This window comes from Pseudogymnoascus destructans (genome assembly GCF_001641265.1).
Source record: "Pseudogymnoascus destructans isolate 20631-21 unplaced genomic scaffold scaffold_21, whole genome shotgun sequence".
Classification (NCBI taxonomy): Eukaryota; Fungi; Ascomycota; class Leotiomycetes; order Thelebolales; family Thelebolaceae; genus Pseudogymnoascus; species Pseudogymnoascus destructans.
In genome coordinates, this window is record NW_020167540.1 from 408,936 (window position 1) to 434,135 (window position 25,200).

Below are 25,200 nucleotides of genomic sequence, written 5' to 3' on the forward strand. Positions count from 1 at the left end.
CGCCCCTTATTCCGATGCTGATGCCGCATATGCCTCTAAGACTTCAATTACCTGAGTCTACGTCAATCCTCTTTTTAAAAGGGCTATTCTACCGTACTTTATTAGATACAATACCTGCTAGAGTCCAATACCAATGCCTTCAAACCGATTGTAACTATATGCCGAGCCAGCCACTAAAGAGCCAGACAACGAGTAATCTTTGGAAGCATCTTAAAAAGATGCACCCATCTGTATACAGAATACGAGAAGCTATCCTCCTCAATTAGAAGCTCGTCAACGCCGTCTACTTCTGCTTCTGCTTCTGCTTCTACTTCTACTTCTGCTTCTGCTTTTTTCCAGCCCCGCCAAGCACCTAATAACGCACCAAGCTCGTCGAAATATAGAGAGCTTATACTCTCTTTTGTGGTATCAAATAACCTACCGCTACGCCTTGTAGAAAGCCACTCATTCCGGCAATTAGTTCATCATCTAAACCCTACTGTTTTAACAGTAGGTAGAACTACAATCGGACGGGATCTATATCGTCTATTCTGCTATCATAAAGCACGGCTTCAAGTAGAGCTACAGCAGCATGTTATAAATGGTGGACGACTATCCATAACAACTGATACTTGGTCTGCTCGGAACTACTCTGAATACGCAGCAGTTACTGTACACTGGATAAATGACAATTGGCAAATGAGAACTACGATACTTGACGTTATACACCTTCAAGAGCCGATCCACTCTGGTGAATACCTTGCTGAACAGATGATGAGTGTAACAGATGATTATAATATCACGCCTGCTATCTTCACAGTTACAAGAGATAATGCGTCATCGAATACAACAATGCTATTAGAGTATGAGAGACTGGCATCAATAGCCCCTACTTCCTTGAAACAACCATGGGCTTTTACAGCAAAAGCAGGAGACGTACGCTGTATTGGGCATATTATCAACATTGCTGTTCAAGCTGCTTTAGCTTCCTTAAAGGCAACGCCTGACGAAAGGGTAGAGGCATACCGGCTTGAGGTTGGGGCTGCACGAATACCAACTGGAATATCAACTGCTGCTGAATACGAAATTATAACTGTTCTTGCAAAGCTACGGCGTCATATATATGTGTTTCGGAACCGCCGTGGGTGGAAAGATGCCTTGAAGAGTCAGTGTAAAGCTATAGGTATTCAAGTCCGTCAGTTAACACTTGATATGCCAGTCTGCTGGAGCTCAACTTATCAAATGATCGATATAGCTTTAAAGCTTCAGGCTCCGATTACAGCTTTATGTGCATCACAGCAACTTGATATTAGTATGAGGAATATTGCTTTAACAACAATAGATTGGGCTACATTACATGACTTATTGAAGCTATTCCATATCTTCGTCCGCCCAATGTAATGGTGGGTGCACCAGATATGAGAATCTAGCCACCCAAGGAAGGGATGAATTTACTAAGACAACACACTGTCTTAGGAAACAGAGCCAAAGGGTTGTAGCTTAGACTATTCCACAACGCAGCAATCAGGTGTATGATGTGGTGAAGTGGTTTAGACAAGTTGCAACAAATGTTGAGTCTGAGAACTCAGGGGTAAGTCAGAGGTTAGCACCTCACTGACTTTTCAAAAAACAGAGAATAACAAGATCAATGCTTGGAAGCTTGGAAAAGACGTAGAAGTATGTGCTAGTCGATTTACTGTATTGCCTGCTTGCCCTTTCTTAAGGAAAGGGCAATCCTATTTATGCCAAAGGAGTGTAGTTCTCTCATTTTCCATGACTTTCCATGACTAACCAGGCTTGGTAAATGTATTAGAAATCAAGTGCGACCCACAACTAGCTTGCTAATCATGTAGTGAACGTAAGAGAATCCCATAGAACCATCTCTTGGGTTCCTAGCCTATAGGAAGTGAAAAGGAGGTCCAAGGTCAGAGTACCTATAGACAAATTATGTCATAACTTAACCAATCTTGTGGGTAACTAAGGAGCGATGACGTGTAATGAATCATAGAGGGTTGTAGAAGCTTCTAGAGCTATCGTTCATGTTACTAGGCCTCTAGTTGGTAGAGATATGCCATGTGGTAGTATTGGCCCACCCCCTTAAGGAGGAGATTTTCTTAATAACTTGTTCAATGAGTGTCCAAATGATATGCCGTGATGTATGTAGCATAAACAGATGTAGTAGAAGAGTTTGCAGCAATCGTTGAGTAGTATTGCTTCTGTTGTTGGTGTGATAAGCCAAGATATGTATGGTGACTTGTAGGTTTGAGGAGGAGATTTCTAAGTTTGCTCTTGAGTTTGATAGCAAACTGAGTGCAACGAATGTCAGTATGACACCCAACCGAGAAGCTACAGGGCTCTTCTTACCCAACTCTCAACTACGCTGTTCCGCAGTATATGAGAATGATTAAGAAGCTTGAAGATATAAGAAGTGAGCTACCAGAACAGAGCCCAATTGCTACTGCTTCTTTAATTGCATTAAAGAAGCTTAATGATTACTATACTCTAGCTACAAATCAGCAACAGAGTCACTCTACAATTGCTACAATTTGTGATCCTTGGTATAACTTCAACGTCTTCAATATTATATGGAAAGACAGCACACACTCAACTAGGAAGAATAGGGCAAAAGCACAGTGGCAGGACTGCTTCTATCGATATTCAGGCCGCGAGTCTGATATTCAAGCGGCAAATGAAGCTGAGGATGAGGATCTAGATACAGAGCAAGCTATGAATATTGATATAGACTCAGAAGATGAGCTATACGTATCACAAAGCCGCCACGATATTGAGCCAGAATGGAAGCGATGGATGAAGGAGCCAACAGTTGGTAGGAATACAGATATTCTCAAGTATTGGCAGAGTAAGCAATACCAATATCCATTGATTGCTTCTATTGCGAAGGATCACCTAGCTATTCCAGCTACCTCAGCAGACTCAGAACAAGTATTTAGTGTTGGCGGTGATATTATCACAAAGAAACGGAACCGATTGTCGCCTTCTACACTTAGATATCTGCTTTGCTTACGGAATTGGGGTGTTTTATCACAAGGCGACAACGAAGACAGCGGCGACGATACAGACAATAAGAGTTAGAATAGTATATATATAACGTTGTATAACGAAAGTGCCAAACAAGCGAAAGTGCCAAAATCATGTGGTGACCAACCCCCCCAACTAAATGTTAAATTCCTCCACAACAAAACATGCGCCATAAAAATGATGAAAGCAAATTAGTGCTAGCTATCCAAGCTATGCAAAGCGACCCAAATTTGCGCCTTCGAGTTGCAGCTAGGATCTATTCCGTAGACCACCGCAAGCTATGTCACCGTTTACAAGGCGTACCTTCATGACGCGATATCCAAGCCAACTTACAGAAATTAAGTAACCTAGAGGAATCAGTTCTTGTTCAGTATATACTTGACTTAGCTGCTAAAGGGTTCCCTCCTCAGTTGTCTATTGTTGAAGATATGGCAAATCGACTACTTGCAACACGCGACGCGCCACGCGTCGGGTCACGTTGGGCTTCAAACTTTGTTAAGCGCCATGTAGAGCTCCGGACACGCTTCCAGCGAAAATACGACTACCAGAGGGCTAAGTGCGAAGATCCAGAAGTCATTCGTGGCTGGTTTGAGCTTGTATGGAACACAATTCTAAAGTATGGCATCAACAATGCAGATATCTACAACTTTGATGAGACTGGGTTTATGATGGGCGTCATCTCAAGCGCAATGGTAGTAACGAGCTCAGATGGGCGGGCAAAGGCAAAAAAGGTGCAGCCTGGCAATCGGGAATGGGTTACAGTAATCCAAGGCGTTAGTTCTCAAGGTTGGGCAGTGCCGCCATTTGTCATTGTGGCAGGTAAAAACCACCTTGCATCTTGGTATGAGAATAGCGGATTTCCAGCAGATTGGGTAATCGCTGTTACTGAAAATGGCTGGACTACAAACGAGAGAGGTATGGATTGGACTCAGAATTTTGAGAAGCACACAAAGCCCCAGAGTGTTGGTGGTTATCGCTTGTTAGTCCTTGATGGTCATGAGAGCCACCACTCAGACAAGTTTGAGGAGTACTGCAAAGAACACAACATTATTATGCTTTGTATGCCTGCTCACTCTTCCCATATACTCCAACCACTTGATGTTGGCTGTTTTGGCCCATTAAAGAGAGCTTACGGTCAGCAAATTGAAGATATGATGCGGGCTCATATTATTCACATTACTAAGGATGACTTCTTTCCTGCCTTCCACGCTGCATTTAACATTGCAATGACAGAAAACAATATTCAGGGAGGGTTCCGAGGTGCTGGGCTTCTTCCATTTAGCCCTGAGAGTGTAATATCTACACTTGACCTTAGGTTTAAGACGCCAACACCTCCAACCTCTCGCCCAAACACCGCTCAACCATGGGTTTCTCAGACACCAAATAACCCAACTGAAGCTGTATCACAGTCTACTTTCATTAAAAACTGAATTGTGCATCATCAAAATAGCTCTCCAACCTCAATCTATGCAGCTGTTGACCAGTTTACAAAGGGTGCATCGCAAATAATGCATCAATTAGCATTGTTAAAAGCAGAGAACCAAAACCTGCTAAGCAAGCGCCGGAGAGCTAAAAAAACATGACTACAGCAAGGAGGATCACTTAGTCAACAGGTAGCACAGGAGCTACAGGACGAGAGGGACGTTGTACAGCAAGTAGAGCAAGAAATAAGGGCAAGTAGTGGTCGGAAGCCAAGGGAAGAAACCCATGCACGTCGCTGTGGAAAGTGTGGTGAGACTGCATCCGATATCGTGAAATCCTCCTTGAATATCGACTTATGCTAATCTTTTGAATCTTATAGAATGCCTTCAAGAAAGCTCAATTCAATGACAATTGAACAGTGTCGTGCTCTTCGACAATGGACCGTCAACAAAACACCTTGACCTTCCCAAAAAGATTGTATCGCCTGGTTTTTTGAGAAGTACAACATTCGAATTAGTCAATCTACAGTCTCAGAATCCCTTAGCAGCCGATTTATCAACCTTGATGATCCGATTAATACACCAACAATAGGGAAGAGGAACGATACGAATATACGTCGATGGGAAGTGGCTTGGCCAGATATTGAGGCTATTCTTTTTGAGTGGCAAGAATGAATCGATTCAAAAGGAGGTTTTACAACTGCGGAGATCTTACAAGAGAAGGCAAAGCGAATTTGGTCACAACTACCACAATATCAAGGGAAGCCTTCGCCAGAGTTTAGCATTGCTTGGATACAGAAATTTTGACTATGTCACAACATCCAGAATAGAAAGAGGCAAGGAGAAGGGGCATCAGTCAGTGAGACAGCAGAGGACGAGATGAGGGCTATTCAGACAGTGGCTGCGTGTAACGCTGGGTCTTAAACGTATAAGACTCACAGAGGTTTCGTTGCGTTGGTTTACTTAACAGAGGAGGCAGGGGATCAGACACAAAGGCTTTCTTAAAACACGTTACTAGTATATAACAAATACTGTATTGAGTTGAGCACGAAGCTCCTATTGTCATACTGACATTCGTTGCACTCAGTTTGCTATCAAACTCAAGAGCAAACTTAGAAATCTCCTCCTCAAACCTACAAGTCACCATACATATCTTGGCTTATCACATCAACAACAGAAGCAATACTACTCAACGATTGCTGCAAACTCTTCTACTACATCTGTTTATGCTACATACATCACGGCATATCATTTGGACACTCATTGAACAAGTTATTAAGAAAATCTCCTCCTTAAGGGGGTGGGCCAATACTACCACATGGCATATCTCTACCAACTAGAGGCCTAGGAACATGAACGATAGCTCTAGAAGCTTCTACAATCCTCTATGATTCATTACACGTCATCGCTCCTTAGTTACCCACAAGATTGGTTAAGTTATGACATAATTTGTCTATAGGTACTCTGACCTTGGACCTCCTTTTCACTTCCTATAGGCTAGGAACCCAAGAGATGGTTCTATGGGATTCTCTTACGTTCACTACATGATTAGCAAGCTAGTTGTGGGTCGCACTTGATTTCTAATACATTTACCAAGCCTGGTTAGTCATGGAAAGTCATGGAAAATGAGAGAACTACACTCCTTTGGCATAAATAGGATTGCCCTTTCCTTAAGAAAGGGCAAGCAGGCAATACAGTAAATCGACTAGCACATACTTCTACGTCTTTTCCAAGCTTCCAAGCATTGATCTTGTTATTCTCTGTTTTTGAAAAGTCAGTGAGGTGCTAACCTCTGACTTACCCCTGAGTTCCCAGACTCAACATTTGTTGCAACTTGTCTGAACCACTTCACTACATCACACACCTAATTGCTGCGTTGTGGAATAGTCTAAGCTACAACCCTTTGGCTCTGTTTCCTAAGACAGTGTGTTGTCTTAGTAAAATCATCCCTTCCTTGGGTGGCTAGATTCTCACATCTGGTGCACCCACCATTACACCTATCTAAGAACTAACTATCTACTTATATAGTGGCGTCGTGCCAAATGCCATGAAGGACCATCGTGGTCCATCATGGTCCTGGCCCACACTGGACCACCGTGGTCCTGCGTGGTCCATCACATGATACTTAACCCCTCTGGACCAATGACTATGATTTCTCACATGCAGTTCCGTAGCCAATCCCCTCCTTAGCACTAGTGGTGGGGTTAGCCGTAACACTGCGGAGTATTTAGAGGACAACATTTATAACATGGACGAGACGGGTTTATACTGGAAGATGATGCCATCTCATGGGCTTTCTACAATGGAGGCTCAAGTAGGAAGGAAGATGGACAAGGCAAGGATGTCTGTCGTATTCTGTTGTAATGCTGCTGGTACTGATCGATGTCCTCCTTGGTTTATTGGCAAGGTGAAAACGAAACATCGATGTCATAGCAATGGGAGGGGTTTGGAGGTGGAATAAGAAGGCTTGGATGAATCAGTTTATTATGGCAGAATGGTTAAGGGCTTTTTATGCTCGTATTGGTACAACACGGGAGGTTCTTCTCACCATGGACAACTTTTCAGCACATATCAAGGCCCTCGAATCGACACCACCCCCTGCGAATATCTGAGTTATCTGGCTTCCTCCAAATGCAACAAGTCGATTTCAAGCCCTAGATCAAGGTATCATTGCCTCTGTCAAAGCCCATTACCGTCGACAATGGCTCCTTTACATCCTTGACGCTTTTGAAAGGAATGAAGATCCTGTCCAAACGATGAATATATGACTTGCTATTCAATGGCTTCTTCGATCCTGGAATCACGACCTTACAAACTCGACAATCTATAACTGTTTTCGAAAGAGTACGATTGTTCAAAAGCCAGTTCAACTACCCTCACAACCTCTTCCTGATATTACCAATCTCTATGAACAAGTACAACAAGCTGGGAATGTACATGACACTATGGATCTTTCGAGCTTTTTAAATCCAGTCGATGAGGATATACAAGAGTTAGAGGGGTGGGAGGATTTTCAGGGGGGTGATGCTATTCTTGAGGATATCATGTCACAATACGTCCCAGATACCACTCAAGATGATGAGGAAGAGGATGAGCCTTCTTCACAGCCTGTGCCAACTACACAAGCTGTGATTAACGCCATTCAAGTTCTGATTGAGTTTACGGAATCTGGGAATAGTGACACCTCAGAAGCACCAACATTCTTACGTTCTTTTGAATGTTTTGAGAGACAGTTAAGGCTCCTTGAAGCCAATTCACAAAGGCAGGGGACATTAGACTCATGGTTTATGTAAATAGCTTCAATTTTTAATTTAATCACATGTAATACATTTACTCGATATATGCATTAAGTGGATATATTTTTGTGGATCCGAGGCATCGACTTATCGTATTTTTACTGTAGTCGTACAAAGCTGCGGTATGCATGGTGTAATACTCGTGCAGCTCAAAAGTCTGTACAGGGTCTGTGCACAGGAAGTGGGTCATTGTAAGTACTTTCGAAAAATAAATACATAGAAATGTACATAATCTACCCACGAAAATTGTTACCTCCATTTACTGCAATACACCGCTCAAACTTGTCCCTGAACGACGCACATAGTTGAGCAGTTTTCCCATCCATTTTCCTCCCCCATTCTTCCTCAAGAAATACCCTTGCATGAGCTTTCTCAAGCTTACCTCCATTTAAAGGTATATATTCATCAACTCAATCTTTCAGATAATCAAAAGCATTCTCAATAGGATGTAAATCAGGAGAGTTTGGAGGCCAGAATCCTACTCTGTGAATTCCTTCTCTTTTCATATAATCTTCAAGTGAACGGTGTGCTTTCAAATGAAGACTAACATTGTCATCTACAAACCAGAGTCGTTTTTCTGGATGTAATGATTTGATTTTCTGAAAATAAGGAAAGAGAAGTGGGAGTAAAACCATTTCACAGTATAAAAACCAATCAATCCCACCCTTTGAAACTTCTTGGTTTTCTGAAACTCTTCCTCTACTCCAACTCTCCATGTCTCCAAATTCTTGTGATGGTCTTCGTGGCCGTTTCCATTTGCTTTTCCCTTCTTGGATATCTCTGTTTAAAGTCTCCATATATTCATATTCGAGAGTTTCAACTGTTCTTGCCCGTAAAAGCTCATCATCTGCCTTTTTTTGTTGCACCCCAGAACATAACTTGAAAGAGAGATTTCTTCTGTTGAACTGCCATACTTTCTGCTGTTTGACCTTGTTGGACTGTAATTCAGTGTTTCTTGTGTGGATTTCCTCCAAAGTTGATATATGACTCGTCTGAGAATATGAAGATAGAACCAGCTTCAAGTTCTGATAATGCCCATTTGCAGAATCTCAAGCGTACTTCAGGAATAATATTATCAAGATATGGCTTGAGACAGATGTTTTTGCATACAATTGGGCGAGGGATCTCTGCACTTGAGTGGTTCTTTGCAACTCGTTCAACAATAGAGCGTGAATATAGTAATTTCTCCTTATCAATAACTTGTTGGAATGTATTGAATGGATTTGCCAGAAGTAAAGAGCATATGCGTAATGACTCTTGAGAATCTTTCTGTATCGTTTGAGGTCTTCCGCTCCGAGGCTTTGGGTTAAGATGTTCAAGAAGGTTGAGAATATCTGTATTTCCTGCCTTTTCCACAGTTTGTTGCCATATACGTGCAACAGAATTATGTAATGGTGGGTGCACCAGATGTGAGAATCTAACCACCCAAGGAAGGGATGATTTTACTAAGACAACACACTGTCTTAGGAAAAAGAGCCAAAGGGTCGTAGCTTAGACTATTCCACAACGCAGCAATCAGGTGTATGATATAGTGGAGTGGTTTAGACAAGTTGTAACAAATGTTGAGTCTGAGAACTTGTCATACTGACATTCGTTGCACTCAGTTTGCTATCAAACTCAAGAGCAAACTTAGAAATCTCCTCCTCAAACCTACAAGTCAACATACATATCTTGGCTTATCACATCAACAACAGAAGCAATACTACTCAACGATTGCTGCAAACTCTTCTACTACATCTGTTTATGCTACATACATCACGGCATATCATTTGGACACTCATTGAACAAGTTATTAAGAAAATCTCCTCCTTAAGGGGGTGGGCCAATACTACCACATGGCATATCTCTACCAACTAGAGGCCTAGGAACATGAACGATAGCTCCAAAAGCTTCTACAACCCTCTATGATTCATTACATGTCATCGCTCCTTAGTTACCCACAAGATTGGTTAAGTTATGACATAATTTATCTATAGGTTGTAAGGATGCCTCCTACCTAGATACTCGAAGAACCTGTCTCAGAACTGTTACGGTCACTACAAACATGGAATCCGACTCGGTGGGGTTTCGAACCAGTAGAGGATCATATAGCGAGTTACACTATAGTGGGGGACGGTAAGTGTATAGGGTTCAGGGCCGATGTAGACCTGTTGCGGTGGAAGGTTCAGGGCTAGGGTTGGGATAACCGAGTCGGGCCCGTTTCAGGAGTTAAGGAAACAGACTCAACGGGGTTCCCCCTTCATCTTTTTTGTATCCTTCGTAGTAGACCTATAGGATAGCATCCGTTTAGCCTCCGACTCGCACTCTCATATGCTATTACTGTGAGCTGGGTGCCCTGTGTCCTTACATAGGTGCTCTGACCTTGGACCTCCTTTTCACTTCCTATAGGCTAGGAACCCAAGAGATGGTTCTATGGGATTCTCTTACATTCGCTACATGATTAGCAAGCTAGTTGTGGGTCGCACTTGATTTCTAATACATTTACCAAGCCTGGTTAGTCATGGAAAGTCATGGAAAATGAGAGAACTACACTCCTTTGGCATAAATAGGATTGCCCTTTCCTTAAGAAAGGGCAAGCAGGCAATACAGTAAATCGACTAGCACATACTTCTACGTCTTTTCCAAGCTTCCAAGCATTGATCTTGTTATTCTCTGTTTTTGAAAAGTCAGTGAGGTGCTAACCTCTGACTTACCCCTGAGTTCTCAGACTCAACATTTGTTGCAACTTGTCTAAACCACTTCATCACATCATACACCTGATTGCTGCGTTGTGGAATAGTCTAAGCTACAACCCTTTGGCTCTGTTTCCTAAGACAGTGTGTTGTCTTAGTAAATTCATCCCTTCCTTGGGTGGCTAGATTCTCATATCTGGTGCACCCACCATTACAGAACTCAGGGATAAGTCAGAGGTTAGCACCTCACTGACTTTTCAGAAACAAGGAGTAACAAGATCAATGCTTGGAAGCTTGGAAAAGACGTGGAAGTATGTGATAGTCGATTTACTGTATTGTCTGCTTGCCCTTTAAGGAAAGGGCAATCCTATTTATGCTAAAGGAGTGTAGTTCTCTCATTTTCCAAGACTTTCCATGACTAACCAGGCTTGGTAACTGTAGTCGACGTAAGAGAATCCCATAGAACCATCTCCTAGGTTCCTAGCCTATAGGAAGTGAAAGGAGGTCCAAGGTCAGAGTAGCCCTATAGACAAATTATGTCATAACTTAACCAATCTTGTTGATAACTAAGGAGCGATGACGTGTAATGAATCATAGAGGGCTGTAGAAGCTTTTGGAGCTATCGTTCATGTTCCTAGGCCTCTAGTTGATAGAGATATGTCATGTGTAGTATTAGCCCAGTAACTAAGGAGTGATGTCATGTAATGAATCATAGAGGGTTGTAGAGATATGCTATGTGGTCATCTCGGCCCAGTAACTAAGGAGCAATGAAGTGTAATGAATCATAGAGGGTTGTAGCAATCATTGAGTAGTATTGCTCTTGTTGTTGGTGTGACAAGCCAAAATATGTATAGTGACTTGTAGGTTTGAGGAGGAGATTTCTAAGTTTGCTCTTGAGTTTGATAGCAAACCGAGTGCAACGAATGTCAGTATGACAAATTAGCTGAGATTCCAAGCTTCTTTTCAATTTCTGCATATGAATCATTCATAAATATGCGTAGGGTAATGATTGCTGCACGTAGTGGAATTGAAATTTCGGCCATTGTACAAGATAGTTGAGAGTTGGGTATTATTGTTGTAACTGAGTGTTGTACTTGAAGATACTCGAGTAGTTGAGAGTTGGGTATTATTGTTGTAACTGAGTACTTATGCTTCCTAATTATTCTAGTGTTCTAATTGGCTGGAGTGCACAGACCCTGTACAGACTTTTGGGCCGCACGAGTATAACTATGAAACAATTGATAGGCTACTGACATGGGGGCCGGCGAGGCTGAGGATTCTGGAGATCAGCCTTCCCTGAATCGTGATCCATTTCCTACCCTTTTAACGAGTTCCTGGGTAATTATTGACCCAGGGACGACTGGCCCACGTCAACACCAACATTCCTCCCAGCTTCATCTCCCACGCGCTTTGTTACGTTGGCTTGAATTATAACCATGATGATCTTCGTTCGATAGCACCACTCAACATGGACGCCGTTGTCTTTGAAGACTCGCCTCTCGCTAGTTACTTTGAGGGTATGTCCCCCCTTCCACCTGCCAACCAAGGATACTTACTGACGGAGAATCACCAGGAAGTGGCAACAAATCGGATACTTGGTCGCCAGATGAGGAACAAAATGAATCATCCTCAGCGAACTCAAGCCCATCATTCGCGCCGCGAGGCAGGCCAACAGTCCCCTCGAGATTTCGCCACAAACTCATTTCGCCATTGCGGATAAGCGTACCAAAAACGACTGCGGCGACTGCGATTCGGAATACATGCTCGGTACGTTGATATTATGCTGATCATATTCTATGGATTTCCCCTGACTTAAAATGAAGGAAGCACTGAATTCCCGGCTGGGAAAGGCCGACAATACCAAATTCCAGGAACGGTTTCGATATATTATAGTGGCATCACAGTTGCTGAATGACCGACAATACCATGGGCAGGCATATGGTAGCAAGTCGCCGCCGCGTTCGTCGGACGATGCGCCTGTTGCCACCCTGAAGACGTTTAGCCCACGAGGCGCTGTTGTCACGGCTTCAGTCGCGTTTGGAGTGTCATGGATGATTCGCTGGGGTTCTGCTGGGCGGGACTGGATATCCATCACGTTACGATGCATAATAATTGCCGCACTGTTGGTGGCAGGAGCAATAATAGGCCAGGCATACCTACGGCGCAAATGGTTACTCTACCTCCGCGAGCAGAATATTACCGAGGCTACGAGACTCGTTGGACAGACACAAGATTTAGATTCCGCAGTGACAGCCGCGTTATCTCTTATACAAGAGGTTGAGCTCGTATCAAGAGGGTATCGATTGTAAGCATACACACACAGGGGATAGTTATGCACGAAGCTAACACCTGCTCAGGAGCCTGCCACTACCACCGATAACACGCCTCGAAGATCGCAGCCAAGCGAGAAGGTGCCTTCAGTTGCGCCGAGCATTATTTGATAGCGCCATAGACCTTATGCGCCGATATCACCAAGGCTACCTCGCTCTCCAGCCATTGACAGAATCGCTTAACCTTGAAAAGTACTACGATATATATGATATAACAACTATTGATATGCAAGAGGCTCTTACCGAGTACACAAGAGACGAGTTCGAAGACTACGAGTCCCTGAGGGTCTTAAAAATCCTCATATCTAGATTTGTTACTCTGCGGAAGCTATTTCTTTGCTGCCTTTTGGCTCTTGAAGCAGACGGCGGCAAGGAAGTCTTTACGAGGTGGAGAACTGCTCTAGGTGAGATCAAGGGGCTTTCGGATGTCGCATCTATAGCTGATAGCCGGGTACGATCCGTCTTTGAGCAAGAAGAATGTAAGTATTGCCTATTCAGCGCCTCATGGAAGCTGCTAACAGAATCAGCATTCCCAGTACCAACGACCCCAAAGTCTCCCCTGACTCCTGGCCGCGAACGATGGAGAAGCCAGCTGCGGAAGCTTAACACCCTATCCACTGGAATCAGAAGCTTACAAGCTAAAATGCACGTTTTACGCGAAGAATCCGACAAGACCTTGGATGAATCCGAAGACATCTCCCAGTTAGGGCCGCATTTGATGATCCAATATGATGCCATAGGTGTGGATTTAAGATCGTTAATGAAAGAATGGGAAGCTGGCAAAGCAGCGCTTGCGAACACGATCGATAGGAACGAGCGACGCATTTCATCTATGAGTGGATTACTCTCCCCGACAACAAGCTTAGGTGGCCTCACATCGGTGGAAGAAGGTACCCCCGCAGATGCATTGAAGGCATTGAACGGAGAAAGCCGCCTAAGCCCGGAATTGAGTTCCGAGAATGAAGAGGTATTTGAGGCAATTGGCCTCCCACGCCCAGGCATAGGCCCACGAAGCACCCTCACGCGAGAAGAAAGAATTGTCAAGATGAAGGATGATAGAGTGAAGCGAGAAACGGCGCGAGAAACAGCTGAGGCGAGCACGAAGATGCTTCGTGAGCTGGAATCGGTGATAAATCTACGGCCTCGGCGCAAAATAGGACCTAGACCGGGAACACGAATTACGTCGATATGATGAACGAATTTTACTGTATATATTTGATCAAGACAGGGCCTGACGGCGACGATTTCATTCAAAGTTAATTAGTGGTGCTTTCCAAGGTGGAAGCCCACACGCATGGCCAGGAGCCTAGAAGCATATACATATACCCGGAAATCTGTAATTAGATACATAATAGGATATCCTGCTCGTACTGTGCTCTATCAGATGCTTCCTCTTCGTTGACGACGAAATCCGAATTGTCTGATAATCACGTGACAATCGATTTATTTAGGGGGGGCTGTCACAGTGGAAACCACTTAACACGTAGAGCAAACACGCTACTTGAACGCGTCCCTTGCCCCTCCACACTTCTCACTTCACGAAAACCACGTAAACTGCAATCAACGCAACTCCCGTCACTCAACCTCAACCTCATCTCTATACCTCGCACACAACAAACCGCAAAATACCGCTAAAAGTATGTCAAGATCACCCTCCTTAGCTTCAATGTGACCATTGGTTCCGCTGCTTACTATTACCAGTGCTTGAAGCACGCCTCGAACAGGCAAACCTGCTGAAGAAGGTGAGCATGGGCCGATTACACTCCACGAAGATACAGACTAACCCGTGCAGGTTGTCGATGCCATTAAGGATCTGGTACAAGACTGCAACTTTGACTGCAATGACTCCGGAATCGCCCTCCAGGCCATGGACAACTCGCACGTCGCGCTCGTGTCCATGATGCTCAAGGCCGAGGGATTCTCCCCATACCGCTGCGACCGCAACATCGCGCTTGGTGTTAACCTTACGTCTTTGACCAAGGTTCTCCGCGCGGCACAGAACGAGGATATCCTCACCATCAAGGCTGAGGATGCGCCTGATGTGTTGAACCTTGTCTTTGAGAGCAGCGACAGCGATAGGTTGAGCGAGTATGACCTCAAGTTGATGGATATTGACCAGGAGCACCTTGGTATCCCAGAGACCGACTACTCTGCTACTGTCTCCATGCCATCTGCTGAGTTCAAGAGAATCTGCATGGACTTGATGGCACTTTCCGAGTCTGGTAAGCAGCTACCCACCATAGCATCCTCCAAAACGTTCACTATCTAACAAGCTGCGTAGTGTCTATCGAAGCTTCCAAGGATGGAGTCAAGTTCTCGTGCGCTGGTGATATCGGAAACGGAGCTGTTACTCTCCGCAGCCACACAAACGTCGACAAGCCAGAAAACAATGTTGAGATTGAGCTCACCGACTCCGTCGCCTTAACCTTCTCCCTCAAGTACCTCGTCAACTTCTGCAAGGCCTCCGGATTGTCGGGAACGGTTAAGCTGTGCCTCTCCCCCGAAGTTCCTCTGCTGGTAGAGTACGCGCTGGCCGGCAGCAGCTACTTGAGGTTTTACCTGGCACCAAAGGTAATTTCCACCATCATCATTACTGCCTGTACTCACTAACGTACTCTAGATTGGTGACGACGAATAGATGGATTGGGATAGTAATGATATAACCAGCATTTGACATCCTGCAGGGCGCGTACGGTTGACTTTCATGGATACTGGTTCTTCTCGTCTGCGATTATTGTCTTTTTTTTTACGAGGAATGAACAAAAATGTTTTAGCTAAGGTTCAGACAAACATGAACACTACTGTTACAAACAGATCTCGAGAACAACGGAGTTCACCCACGGCCGTAATTGCACTATGTGACGTGTGTAGATGCGGTGACGATAGACAGCTTCGCCAAGACATTTCCCCACAGTCTCCCGAAGGAGCCGCTAAGGTCCCGAGTCATATTTCGTGATTACAAACTGAATCCCTCATCCTTCTGTCATCTATATAAAGTCTATACATACTTCCATAATACCCCGTTGAGCGTCTTACTTTGATATCGCCAAGCACCGAATCCTCCTCACCGCCCTGAACACCACCATAGGACGGGCCGGACTAATCAATTTACGACCCCGCACCCAACCCCGCATTACTACTCCTGTACATCGAACAATGGCGACCAAGGATTTAATACCTGAGACTAGGGTTCTCACCATAGCAAGCCATGTATGGATACACTACTACCGTTTTATGGCGGACCTCAACTGACACTATATCTCCAAGGTCACCTATGGGTGAGTCCCTCTACGACGCGTCCAGGCCCCCCGAGTCACCAACTAAGACGGCGCAGATATGTCGGGAACACGATGGCAGCCTTCGTGCTGCAAGCGCTGGGCTGTGAAGCCTCCGCCATAAACACCGTGAACTTCAGTATGCCGTCCCTGCGCCGATTGGGAGGGCGCGACGGCTAACAATGAATGAAGGCAACCATACTGGATATCGACAGGTTAAAGGCACGAAAGCGACAGCGGCTGATATCGAAGATTTATACACAGGGCTTAAGAACTCGGGACTCGATGACTTTGATATGATGCTCTCGGGATACATACCCGGCAGGGAGGCGGTGGAAGTGGTTGGCACCATCGCGCGGGAGTTGAAGACCAAGGCGGCTGAGAAGCCGGGGAGTTTCTTCTGGGTGCTCGATCCGGTGATGGGGGATAATGGGAAATTATATGTTGCCGAGGATGTCGTGTCGGCGTATAAGAAGTTGGTGTATGACGCGGATTTGATCATGCCGAATCAGTTTGAAGCAGAGTTCGTTACGTACTTACACCGCGCCAGCAGCAGCTCGACTAATACCCACTAGGTCTCTCTCCGGCATCAGAATCACAGACGTGGAATCCCTAAAGAAAGCCATCACCTCCATGCACGAAATCTACAAAGTCCCACACATCCTCATAACATCCGTCAACCTCAGCGCGCCAGGCGAAGTCCCCTCTCTCTCGGTGGTAGGCAGCACGAAAACCTCCCTGGATAAGCCGCGCATCTTTCGCGCCCAAGTCCCTTCACTCGACTGCTTCTTCTGCGGCACGGGCGACATGCTCGCTGCGCTTATGGTTGTAAGGCTGCGTGAGGCAGTATGTGCTGTTGAAGGGCTCGGACAGAAGGAGTCGTGGGTGAGTGGCGATGAGGTGTCTGAGATTGAATTGCCGTTGGCGAGGGCTGTTGAAAGGGCGCTCGCGAGTATGCAGGAGGTGCTGGCGCGGTCGCTGGTGAAGAGGGATGAGGAGATTGCGGCGTGGGAGGCGAAACATGCGGTTAGTGGAGCTGGGGATGGTGTTGATGTTGAGAAGACGAGGCATTTGATGAGGACTAAGGCGGCGGAGGTGAGGCTTGTGAGGAACCTGGAGTGTTTGAAGCATCCGGAGGTGAAGTATCAGGCAGAGAAGATTGATATTGTCGGGAATTTGCCGATTGGTGCGGTATGAAGGGAGGTTTGGGGAGTATACGAGAACACAGGTAGAGACCAGAACCGCACACCATAACCACGGTTTAGAGCTAGAAACAGGATTGGGAGTACTAAACAGAGACGAGCAAGAGATAATAAGGGACAGGTAGTTGAACCTAATCTGACCACCATCTATACCACATAACTGCATCTCATCATAACTACTCCAGTTCCCATCTATTTATCCCATATCTAACCCCCAATCAAGCCTTCCCAACACCGGTGCTTCCAAACCCACCCTCTCCCCTAACACTCTCCTCCAGCTCCGCAACCTCCATGACCTCCGGCGTATAAATCCTCTCCAACACCAACTGCGCTATGCGGTCATGCCCCTTAATCTCGAAATCGACATCGCTGTGGTTGAAAAGCAGGACCCTGACTTGGCCCCTGTAATCGGCATCGATAACGCCTGCACCTGTATCGATGAAGTTCTTGGCTGCGAGCCCGGAGCGGGGGGCGATGCGTCCATCTATTCGAACGGAAGTTAGTTAGGGACAATCCTGCTGAGGTTGCTGTGGGAGGAGGGGGACGAACAAGTTCCAGCAGGCACAGCCATGCTCAGGTCGGTATCAACAAGTCCCTTTCCCCTCGCAGGAATAGTCGTCTCCTTGCTCGCGTACAGATCATAACCCGCCGCAAAAGCGCTGCCACGGGTAGGAAGCTTCGCCTTGTCACTCAGCTTCTTGATGAGGAGGTGTGGACCATCCTGGACCTTAGTCACAGGGACCGAAGCAGCAGGAGCAGAAGAGGCCATGATTGCACCGTTAACTGGGGCGAGTACAGACGAGTCGTGTGTGGTTTTGGTGCGTTTAGGGAGGGGTGAGGAAATGGGGGATGTGAGGTCTGGGGGTGGTGGGGTGGACATTTTGGGGTTGAGAGTTCGGATGGGAACTCGACTTGACGACGCGGTTGGACGCGACGGGGGAGACGCGACTTTTAAGTGTGTGGCGAGGCTGGGGTTAAGCCTTGTTGATCGATGGGGCGGTGGAGGTCGGAGCCGATTGTCACGAGCAGCCTCACGTGCTGAGTCGAGTCACGTGTGATGCTGTGCCAAGTCGGAGGGTCTTCCCTCGGTACCCCTCACGAGAACGTATATAGTAGGAACGCGGCCCTTAATCGGAAGGGCAGCGTTCAGTCTTCGTATCAATAGAGAGCTGGACTACGTAACTATCTACAACGTGACTTCCCACTGCCCTGTTCAGCCAAGGCTCTCTTACACCGATCCAGTGCTCGCTGTTCGGTCAGGTGTATGTTTTTAACGACGAGTTAGTTATTGGTAGCACTTGTTTGCGTATCAATTGAAGTTTTGTTTGTTTGTATGCAGATTTGATATTCATTCCATTCCCTTGATATGGCGGAGACAGCGTTGTACTCGTACTTTGGGTCAAATAATTGTTAGGCAAAAGATCTATTTACCCTGTTTGCCCCCTTGAAAGATTCATCTACCACGCGCTAACTATTAATAGATATTCTCTGCTAAGTCGGCTTTTACAGACCTCCTATGTGACCCCTTCGTAACACGGGGTTCTATAACGTAACGGAGGTGAAGAAGGAGCGTGTCTAAGGACGCTTGTTACCTTTAATAGTAGTAAGCTATAACATATAGACTTACTATTACCTCTATTAGTAAGGGGTAGTAAGGGAGGGGGTTTATGATAGAGGAACTAGGAGGCTATATTAGACGAAATGGGAAGGGGGTTAATAGCAAGGTAGTGACGGTAAGGTGGTAGAAATGAGGCGATAGCGAGGTGGCGGCAACGGGTGCCGACCGTTACAGTGCGTATGGTATATATAGCGTGTTACTCTACACGTATTCCGCCAAGCTGGAATACTACGGTAACCGTACATCGTTAAGAGTATTCCGGCTTAACGGTCAATGGGTTTTTGATTGATTCGCTTTAGCTTTAGCTAAGCGAGCTACTATTATACAGTACGGCGCCATAAGTATGAATACACGTCTGTGCGTAAATTCCAGTAAACGAGCGTCTTTTTTATGGGAGAAGCACAGACCTGTATGCATACTTATGGCGCCGGACTGTAGTCTCCTTACCTGACTGACAAGGGCAACCTTACGGGCTTAAGCTATATATATAATACACCCTAGCATCCTGAGTAGTGATGAGGCCTTGGGAGCACGGCGTTATAAGACATTATAGCATAGTAGATGTAGCCTCTATAATTGTGCTAGGACGTCACGGGCTAGAAGGGGTCCGTTACAGTGCGTATGGTATATATAGCATGTTACGCATTCCCCCGAGCCGGAATACTACATATGAGCCTAACCGAGATACAGGAAGGTTTAGAGGGTTTAGGGTCACGTGTAGTAGAGGGATATTTTTTCAGAAACAGGGCATATAGATCTTTACAGGGGGAAAACAGGGTAAATAGATCTTTTGCCCATAATTCCATAATTGTTAACAGGGGACCCATGTACGTAGTTTCACCTCAACGCTGTTTTAAAAAGTCGCGAGAAATAATAATCTATATAACGCGTCACGTACGTACGAGTGCTAAAGCAGCATATCATTACTCGGGTTTTTATTGGACTACTCTCCTACAAGGGGGGAGACGATCATTGCACGTTTAACAATTTTTGACCCAATGTTGTTGCGCGCGAAACAGCAAATCGGGAGATCCAGTGGCACATGCGTGAGCCGGTTTCGGTGTCCATTGAAACCTCCCCCCTCAACTCTGCGCATTCCCTTGCATTTCCTTGCTCATCTCCATTGGAATTAAGACGATATGTAGCAAACGATCAAACGATCAGAAACAAGCGGCATGCATGCGGCTTGATTGAGAAAATAAAAAAAACATTTCTGTCTTAGTCGCCCTGCTGCCTCGTATTCAATGTTGATGTCTTTTGACCTGTTCGGCCGGCTGGCACGGCAACGATTGGCGCCCCCCTAAATCTTAAAATAGGATCTCAACCTCCTCGATCCCACCTCGTCTCGATCCTGCTGTTTCCAACTTCACATTTTGTCTCTCCTACCATACATTTCAAAATTCACCTTTTTTCCAATTCACACTCGTTTTTGCTTGCCATATCCATTCCGATTCTACAAAAGCTCACCAGGTCTTATCTTAAATCTACAGCAAACATGCGTTTCTCCACCATCTTCCTGTCCACGGTCGTCGCCGCCCTCTCTGTCCAGGCTCAGGCCAACAACGGAACTGCCACCACCGTGAGCCCAGTTGTCTCCGGAACCGCAAAGCCCAACGCAGGCCAGCAGGCCACCACCGTCTGCCTCGAGGCTTGTAAGTCATCAAACCTCCCATCACGCGTTCTACAGCAGATCCTAACAACTTCCCAGGCCCCTCCAACGACAACGACTGCCGCGCCAAGTGCCAGCTCCTCGCCAACTCCGTGAACCCCAAAATTGACTGCCAGGCCGCCTGCCCCAAGGGTGACGGCAGCGCTGCCGCCAACCTGTCCTACAGGAACTGCTTCCAGAGCTGCGCCTCCATCTCTCCGGAGCCAACCGCCTCTGAGACTTCCCGTGCTGTTGCTTCCTCTACCCCAACTGGCAGTGAGTTTTCCCACCTCCATACCCAATTAACGAAAGAATAACGCGCTAATACTATTTACAGCTGGATCTGGATCTGGAACTGGAACTGGCTCCGGCACTGGCTCCGGCTCTGGTGGGGCCTCTTCGTCCGGCTCCGGCTCCGACGTGAAGGCCTCCGGCACCGGTGCTGCCCCATCCGCCACCAAAACCGGTGCTGCCGCCAACATGGCCGTCAGCGTCTCCGTTGGTGCTGGTCTCGGTCTGTTCGCCATGATGCTCGCATTGTAAGATGGTGGCTGGATTTGTGTCTCTGGTGGGTGTCCTTGGAATAGCGGCGTATGCAAATGCATGAGGGTACCATATCGCGTAATAATCCTTTAATCGGTCCGTTCAAGTAGTTAGGGAATTACCAATTCAGTTCTTCCTTAATTCAATGTTGTATTGGCATTTGTTCTAAGCTATGTTGCTCAGCCATGGGAGGCTGAGCTTCTTCATCTCGACGGCGAGCTGGAAGAGGTAGTCTAAGCTGCGGGGGAGTTAGCTTGTGATTATGAGCACTGAATGTGACGGCGACGACCGACCTTTCACACTGTGTCTTTGCCTTGTGAACAGTCTCACCCCACACGTAGATCCCATGTCTCCTAACCAACACCGCATAAGTATCCGTGTATTTATCCATCGCCGCCTCCAAGCTATCCGTCAGATCCTCCTCAAACGGCGTATTCTCAATCACCGGAATCCTCAACGTATCATGATACCCCAGATTCCCCGTCTTCTGGCACCCCCTCCCAAACCCCTTGATCTGCTCAATATTATTAATCTCAAAGATATCCGTCTCCGCCCCGCTCTGCTCCAGCAGCAGCGTGATCAGCACCGCCCACTGCGAGTGCGTGTGGATGCAGCACCCGGCGTTGCGCTTGTTGAACGCCGCCAGGAAGAGCGGGGTACATTGCGACGGCTTGAAGGAGGGCGGGGAGCGCAGGTAGATGCGCTGTTTGGGGTCGGTCTGCGCCTTCAGCGACAGGACGTAGATGTCTTCGGGCTTCATGAGCTCTTTTTGGACGCCGGAGGGAGCGAGGTAGACGAGGTCACTGGCGGGGTCGTTAGATCAAGGGTAGAGGTTTGCTGATGAGGGGGGACTCGCTCCTGGCGGATGCTGGCTCCCCCGCCGGTTCCTGTGACCCAGCCCAGGTGCCAGAACTTTGCGCACAGCTCGGGGATGAGGTTGGCGGGGTGTTGCGAGTCATCCGACTTCACGAGATGGTCATTGCTGGTGTTTTTGGCAGGCTCTAGTTGGGGGGGGGTCCCGATTACGGCCATGGCTTCGTTCCGAGGTGTATGGGCGATTAAAAGAGACGAAGAGACGAAGAGACGAAGAGACGAAGAGACGATGAGACGAAGAGACGAAGAGACGGACGAGAGATTGGAGGTGGGAAGATTAGTCGGTCGTCATCTCTTGACACCTTCTTATACTATTTTTTTGGCTGTTGGACCACCACAGCCAAAATATAGTAAAGGTGGTACCTTGGCGATTGCGAAATCGTAAGTGGTGCTCTATCATCGAGCTCTGATTGATCAATTTGTTTGATAGGTGCAATAGGTGCCGACACCCAAAGTAAACAAGACAAGTTAACGGGCGCGACAGGAACGACAGCAACATCAATATCAACCGCCATGAACCAGGAGTAATGTATTGTATTATGCAATAAGTAAGAAGTTGTTTTAGTAAGACTGGCCTCATCCTTAACTTCATACAGCAAGTGCTATTGAGCTTATTACAGTATGCAATTCGGTACGTAATATGGTACTGTAGGTGGTTCCTCGCTAGTAATTGATATGTGTTCTTTTGGATTCCCTGACCTGGACTTAAATTCCACCCTCTCCCTCTCAAACACCTCCTCATCTACCATTTTGTATTTCCCTCAATTTACCTCCCCTCTCAAAGACAATTTGAGTTCGGGATTCAGATTTGCACTCCTGCTGCAATTGTATTAATCCATAATTGCACTTTGATCCCTTGTTCAGTTGTTGTCCATCATGCGCTTCAACGCTGCGGCCGTCCTGTCGACAGCTCTCCTCGCGGGAGCTGCCCACGCCCAGGCTGAAGTAAAAGATGCCGAAGCCTCTACTGCGGTTGACTCCGCGGTTCTTCCTTCCTTCACCGTAAGCTTAAACCCTACTCTTGCCATCTGCACAGTCTGTCAACATCTAGCTAACTTGAACACAGCCTACCAAAATCAAGGGCGACTTCGTCGAGCAGTTCACAGACGACTGGGAGCAGCGATGGAAGCCGTCCCACGCGAAGAAGGACATGAAGGGATCCGATGTGGATGAGGAGTGGGCATACGTCGGCGAGTGGGCTGTTGAGGAGCCACATGTGTTCAAGGGCATCAATGGCGACAAGGGCCTCGTTGTCAAGAACGCGGCTGCTCACCACGCCATCTCGGCCAAGTTCCCCAAGCCAATTGAGAACAAGGGCAAGACCCTTGTTGTACAGTACGAGGTCAAGCTTCAAAGTGAGTAGATCTATATATTACGACTTCAAATCCCCTTGTTGACTTTAGTCAGACGGCCTCGAGTGCGGAGGCGCCTACCTGAAGCTCCTCAGAGACAACAAGGCCCTTCACCAGGAGGAGTTCGCCAACTCCTCCCCTTACGTGATCATGTTTGGCCCCGACAAGTGCGGCCACACCAACAAGGTCCACTTCATCGTCAACCACAAGAACCCCAAGACCGGCGAATACGAGGAGAAGCACATGAACTCGCCACCAACCGCTCAGATCTCCAAGACCACTGAGCTCTACACCCTCATCGTCCACCCCAACAACACCTTCGCCATCAAACAGAATGGCAAGCAGGTCAAGGAGGGCAGCCTCCTCGAGGACTTCAACCCATCCTTCAACCCCGAGAAGGAGATCGACGACGCCAAGGACAGCAAACCCAACACCTGGGTCGACGAGGCCCGCATCGCCGACCCCGAGGCCAAGAAGCCCGAGGACTGGAACGAGGAGGCCCCATTCGAGATCGTCGACGAGGAGGCCGAGATGCCTGCCGACTGGCTCGAGACCGAGGCCCAAGTGATCCCCGACCCCGAGGCCCTCAAGCCCGAGGACTGGGACGACGAGGAGGACGGAGACTGGATCGCCCCCAGCATCCCCAACCCCAAGTGCGAGGAGGCATCCGGATGCGGCCCCTGGACTAAGCCCATGAAGGCCAACCCCGAGTACAAGGGCAAGTGGGTCGCCCCGCTCATCGATAACCCGGACTACAAGGGCGTCTGGGCCCCGAGGAAGATCAAGAACCCCAACTACTACGAGGACAAGAAGCCCTCCAACCTCGAGCCTATGGGAGCTATCGGATTCGAGATCTGGACCATGCAGAACGACATCCTCTTCGACAACATCTATATCGGCCACTCCATCGCCGACGCCGAGGCCCTCGCCGCCGAGACCTTCGACGTCAAGCACGCCGCCGAGAAGGCCGCCGAACTCGCCGCCAAGCCCAAGGCTGAGGACAAGCCCAAGTCGGACCTCGACATCGCCTTCGGCGACGACCCTGTCAAGTTCGTCAAGCAGAAGCTCGACCTCTTCATCACTATCGCCAAGCACGACCCTATTGAGGCTATCAAGTTCGTCCCCGAGGTTGCTATTGGCGCTGGTGTCGGCGCCCTCACGCTTCTTGGTGTTTTGGTTGGTCTCTTGACTCTGGGTGCTGCACCGGCGCCCGAGAAAGTCAAGGCGGCTGCTAAGAGCGGAAAGGCCGCGGCGAAGGAGGGGAAGGAGAAGGCTGATAGTGCGGCTGCAAGCGCGGTGGATGCTGGGAAGGCAGAGGTTAACAAGAGGCCTACGAGGAGCAATGCTGCTGAGTAGAGGGGTGGATTCGGGGACACGTGTCTGAGAAAGGAAAATATGAATCTTTTTGTCGGTTTGGGGGACGGGGGGAATGGGATGGTAAGAGTATTCTCGAAAGTTTGATTTAGAGCGGGGAGCACAAACAAACAAACAGACAAAGTTGTAATTCAACGGCGCAGAAAGAAAGAAACACAAATACTATAACCATTTCTTGCTACTATCCACACTATGGTTTTCTGGAGGCTTGAGAGTGAAATACAGTGATTGCTGAGTTGACTGTGCATCTTTTGCTGAGTCTTGCTGCTATGGTATTCCTAGCCATCACCATTAACAGACGACAGACCTGTATCGATGGATGAAGGGGGAGGAGGGAGGGGAAGCAAGTGCCCCAATCCGAGGAGAATCTATTCGTCCTGGTTCGGCCATAGATGACTACCATCCATTACGGCCTCTGATTGACAGGATCTAACTCAACCCCACCATTGAGCCTTCTTTCCTATAGCTATATATCCAATAATTAATCGCTAATAACAGTGCGGATTTCCCCTGGATATCTAATTTCGACACGACTATCTGACTGTATTGGCTGGTCTGAATAGCCATGAAGCGAGTCT

The 25,200-nt window shown here is 47.1% G+C and overlaps 7 protein-coding genes across 7 annotated transcripts; 6 read left to right on the plus strand and 1 right to left on the minus strand.

The window, feature by feature from the left end:
• Positions 1-7,384: 7,384 nt before the first annotated feature.
• On the plus strand, positions 7,385-7,732 carry VC83_08025 (uncharacterized protein; the record flags this gene model as incomplete). Its single annotated transcript, XM_024471588.1, has 1 exon — positions 7,385-7,732. The coding sequence occupies one exon, from the start codon at positions 7,385-7,387 to the stop codon at positions 7,730-7,732; it is 348 nt and encodes a 115-aa protein (XP_024321248.1).
• Positions 7,733-11,597: 3,865 nt separating this feature from the next.
• Positions 11,598-14,221, plus strand: VC83_08026 (uncharacterized protein). The gene is made up of 5 exons (XM_024471589.1): positions 11,598-11,924; positions 11,981-12,174; positions 12,231-12,712; positions 12,765-13,216; positions 13,265-14,221. Exons 1-5 carry the CDS (start codon positions 11,876-11,878, stop codon positions 13,927-13,929), a joined length of 1,842 nt encoding a protein of 613 aa, XP_024321247.1. The 5' UTR covers positions 11,598-11,875; the 3' UTR covers positions 13,930-14,221.
• Positions 14,222-14,239: 18 nt separating this feature from the next.
• On the plus strand, positions 14,240-15,667 carry POL30 (proliferating cell nuclear antigen). The gene is made up of 5 exons (XM_024473077.1): positions 14,240-14,374; positions 14,439-14,479; positions 14,530-14,959; positions 15,019-15,308; positions 15,358-15,667. Coding segments are annotated over exons 1-5 (780 nt in total). The 5' UTR covers positions 14,240-14,373; the 3' UTR covers positions 15,376-15,667.
• On the plus strand, positions 15,668-17,353 carry BUD16 (Putative pyridoxal kinase). Its single transcript, XM_024471590.1, has 5 exons — positions 15,668-15,947; positions 16,005-16,015; positions 16,072-16,151; positions 16,205-16,535; positions 16,588-17,353. The coding sequence occupies exons 1-5, from the start codon at positions 15,894-15,896 to the stop codon at positions 17,207-17,209; spliced, it is 1,098 nt and encodes a 365-aa protein (XP_024321246.1). The 5' UTR covers positions 15,668-15,893; the 3' UTR covers positions 17,210-17,353.
• A 2,774-nt stretch (positions 17,354-20,127) lies between these two features.
• On the plus strand, positions 20,128-21,023 carry VC83_08028 (uncharacterized protein; the record flags this gene model as incomplete). The annotated part of the gene is made up of 3 exons (XM_024471591.1): positions 20,128-20,484; positions 20,541-20,756; positions 20,818-21,023. Exons 1-3 carry the CDS (start codon positions 20,328-20,330, stop codon positions 21,021-21,023), a joined length of 579 nt encoding a protein of 192 aa, XP_024321251.1. The 5' UTR covers positions 20,128-20,327.
• On the minus strand, positions 20,951-22,622 carry MDE1 (Methylthioribulose-1-phosphate dehydratase). The gene is made up of 2 exons (XM_024471592.1): positions 21,880-22,622; positions 20,951-21,826 (listed from the first exon to the last, which is right to left on the minus strand). The coding sequence occupies exons 1-2, from the start codon at positions 22,053-22,055 to the stop codon at positions 21,166-21,168; spliced, it is 837 nt and encodes a 278-aa protein (XP_024321250.1). The 5' UTR covers positions 22,056-22,622; the 3' UTR covers positions 20,951-21,165.
• On the plus strand, positions 22,623-25,035 carry VC83_08030 (uncharacterized protein). The gene is made up of 3 exons (XM_024471593.1): positions 22,623-22,898; positions 22,963-23,251; positions 23,304-25,035. The coding sequence occupies exons 1-3, from the start codon at positions 22,773-22,775 to the stop codon at positions 24,602-24,604; spliced, it is 1,716 nt and encodes a 571-aa protein (XP_024321161.1). The 5' UTR covers positions 22,623-22,772; the 3' UTR covers positions 24,605-25,035.
• The last annotated feature ends 165 nt before the right edge of the window (positions 25,036-25,200 follow it).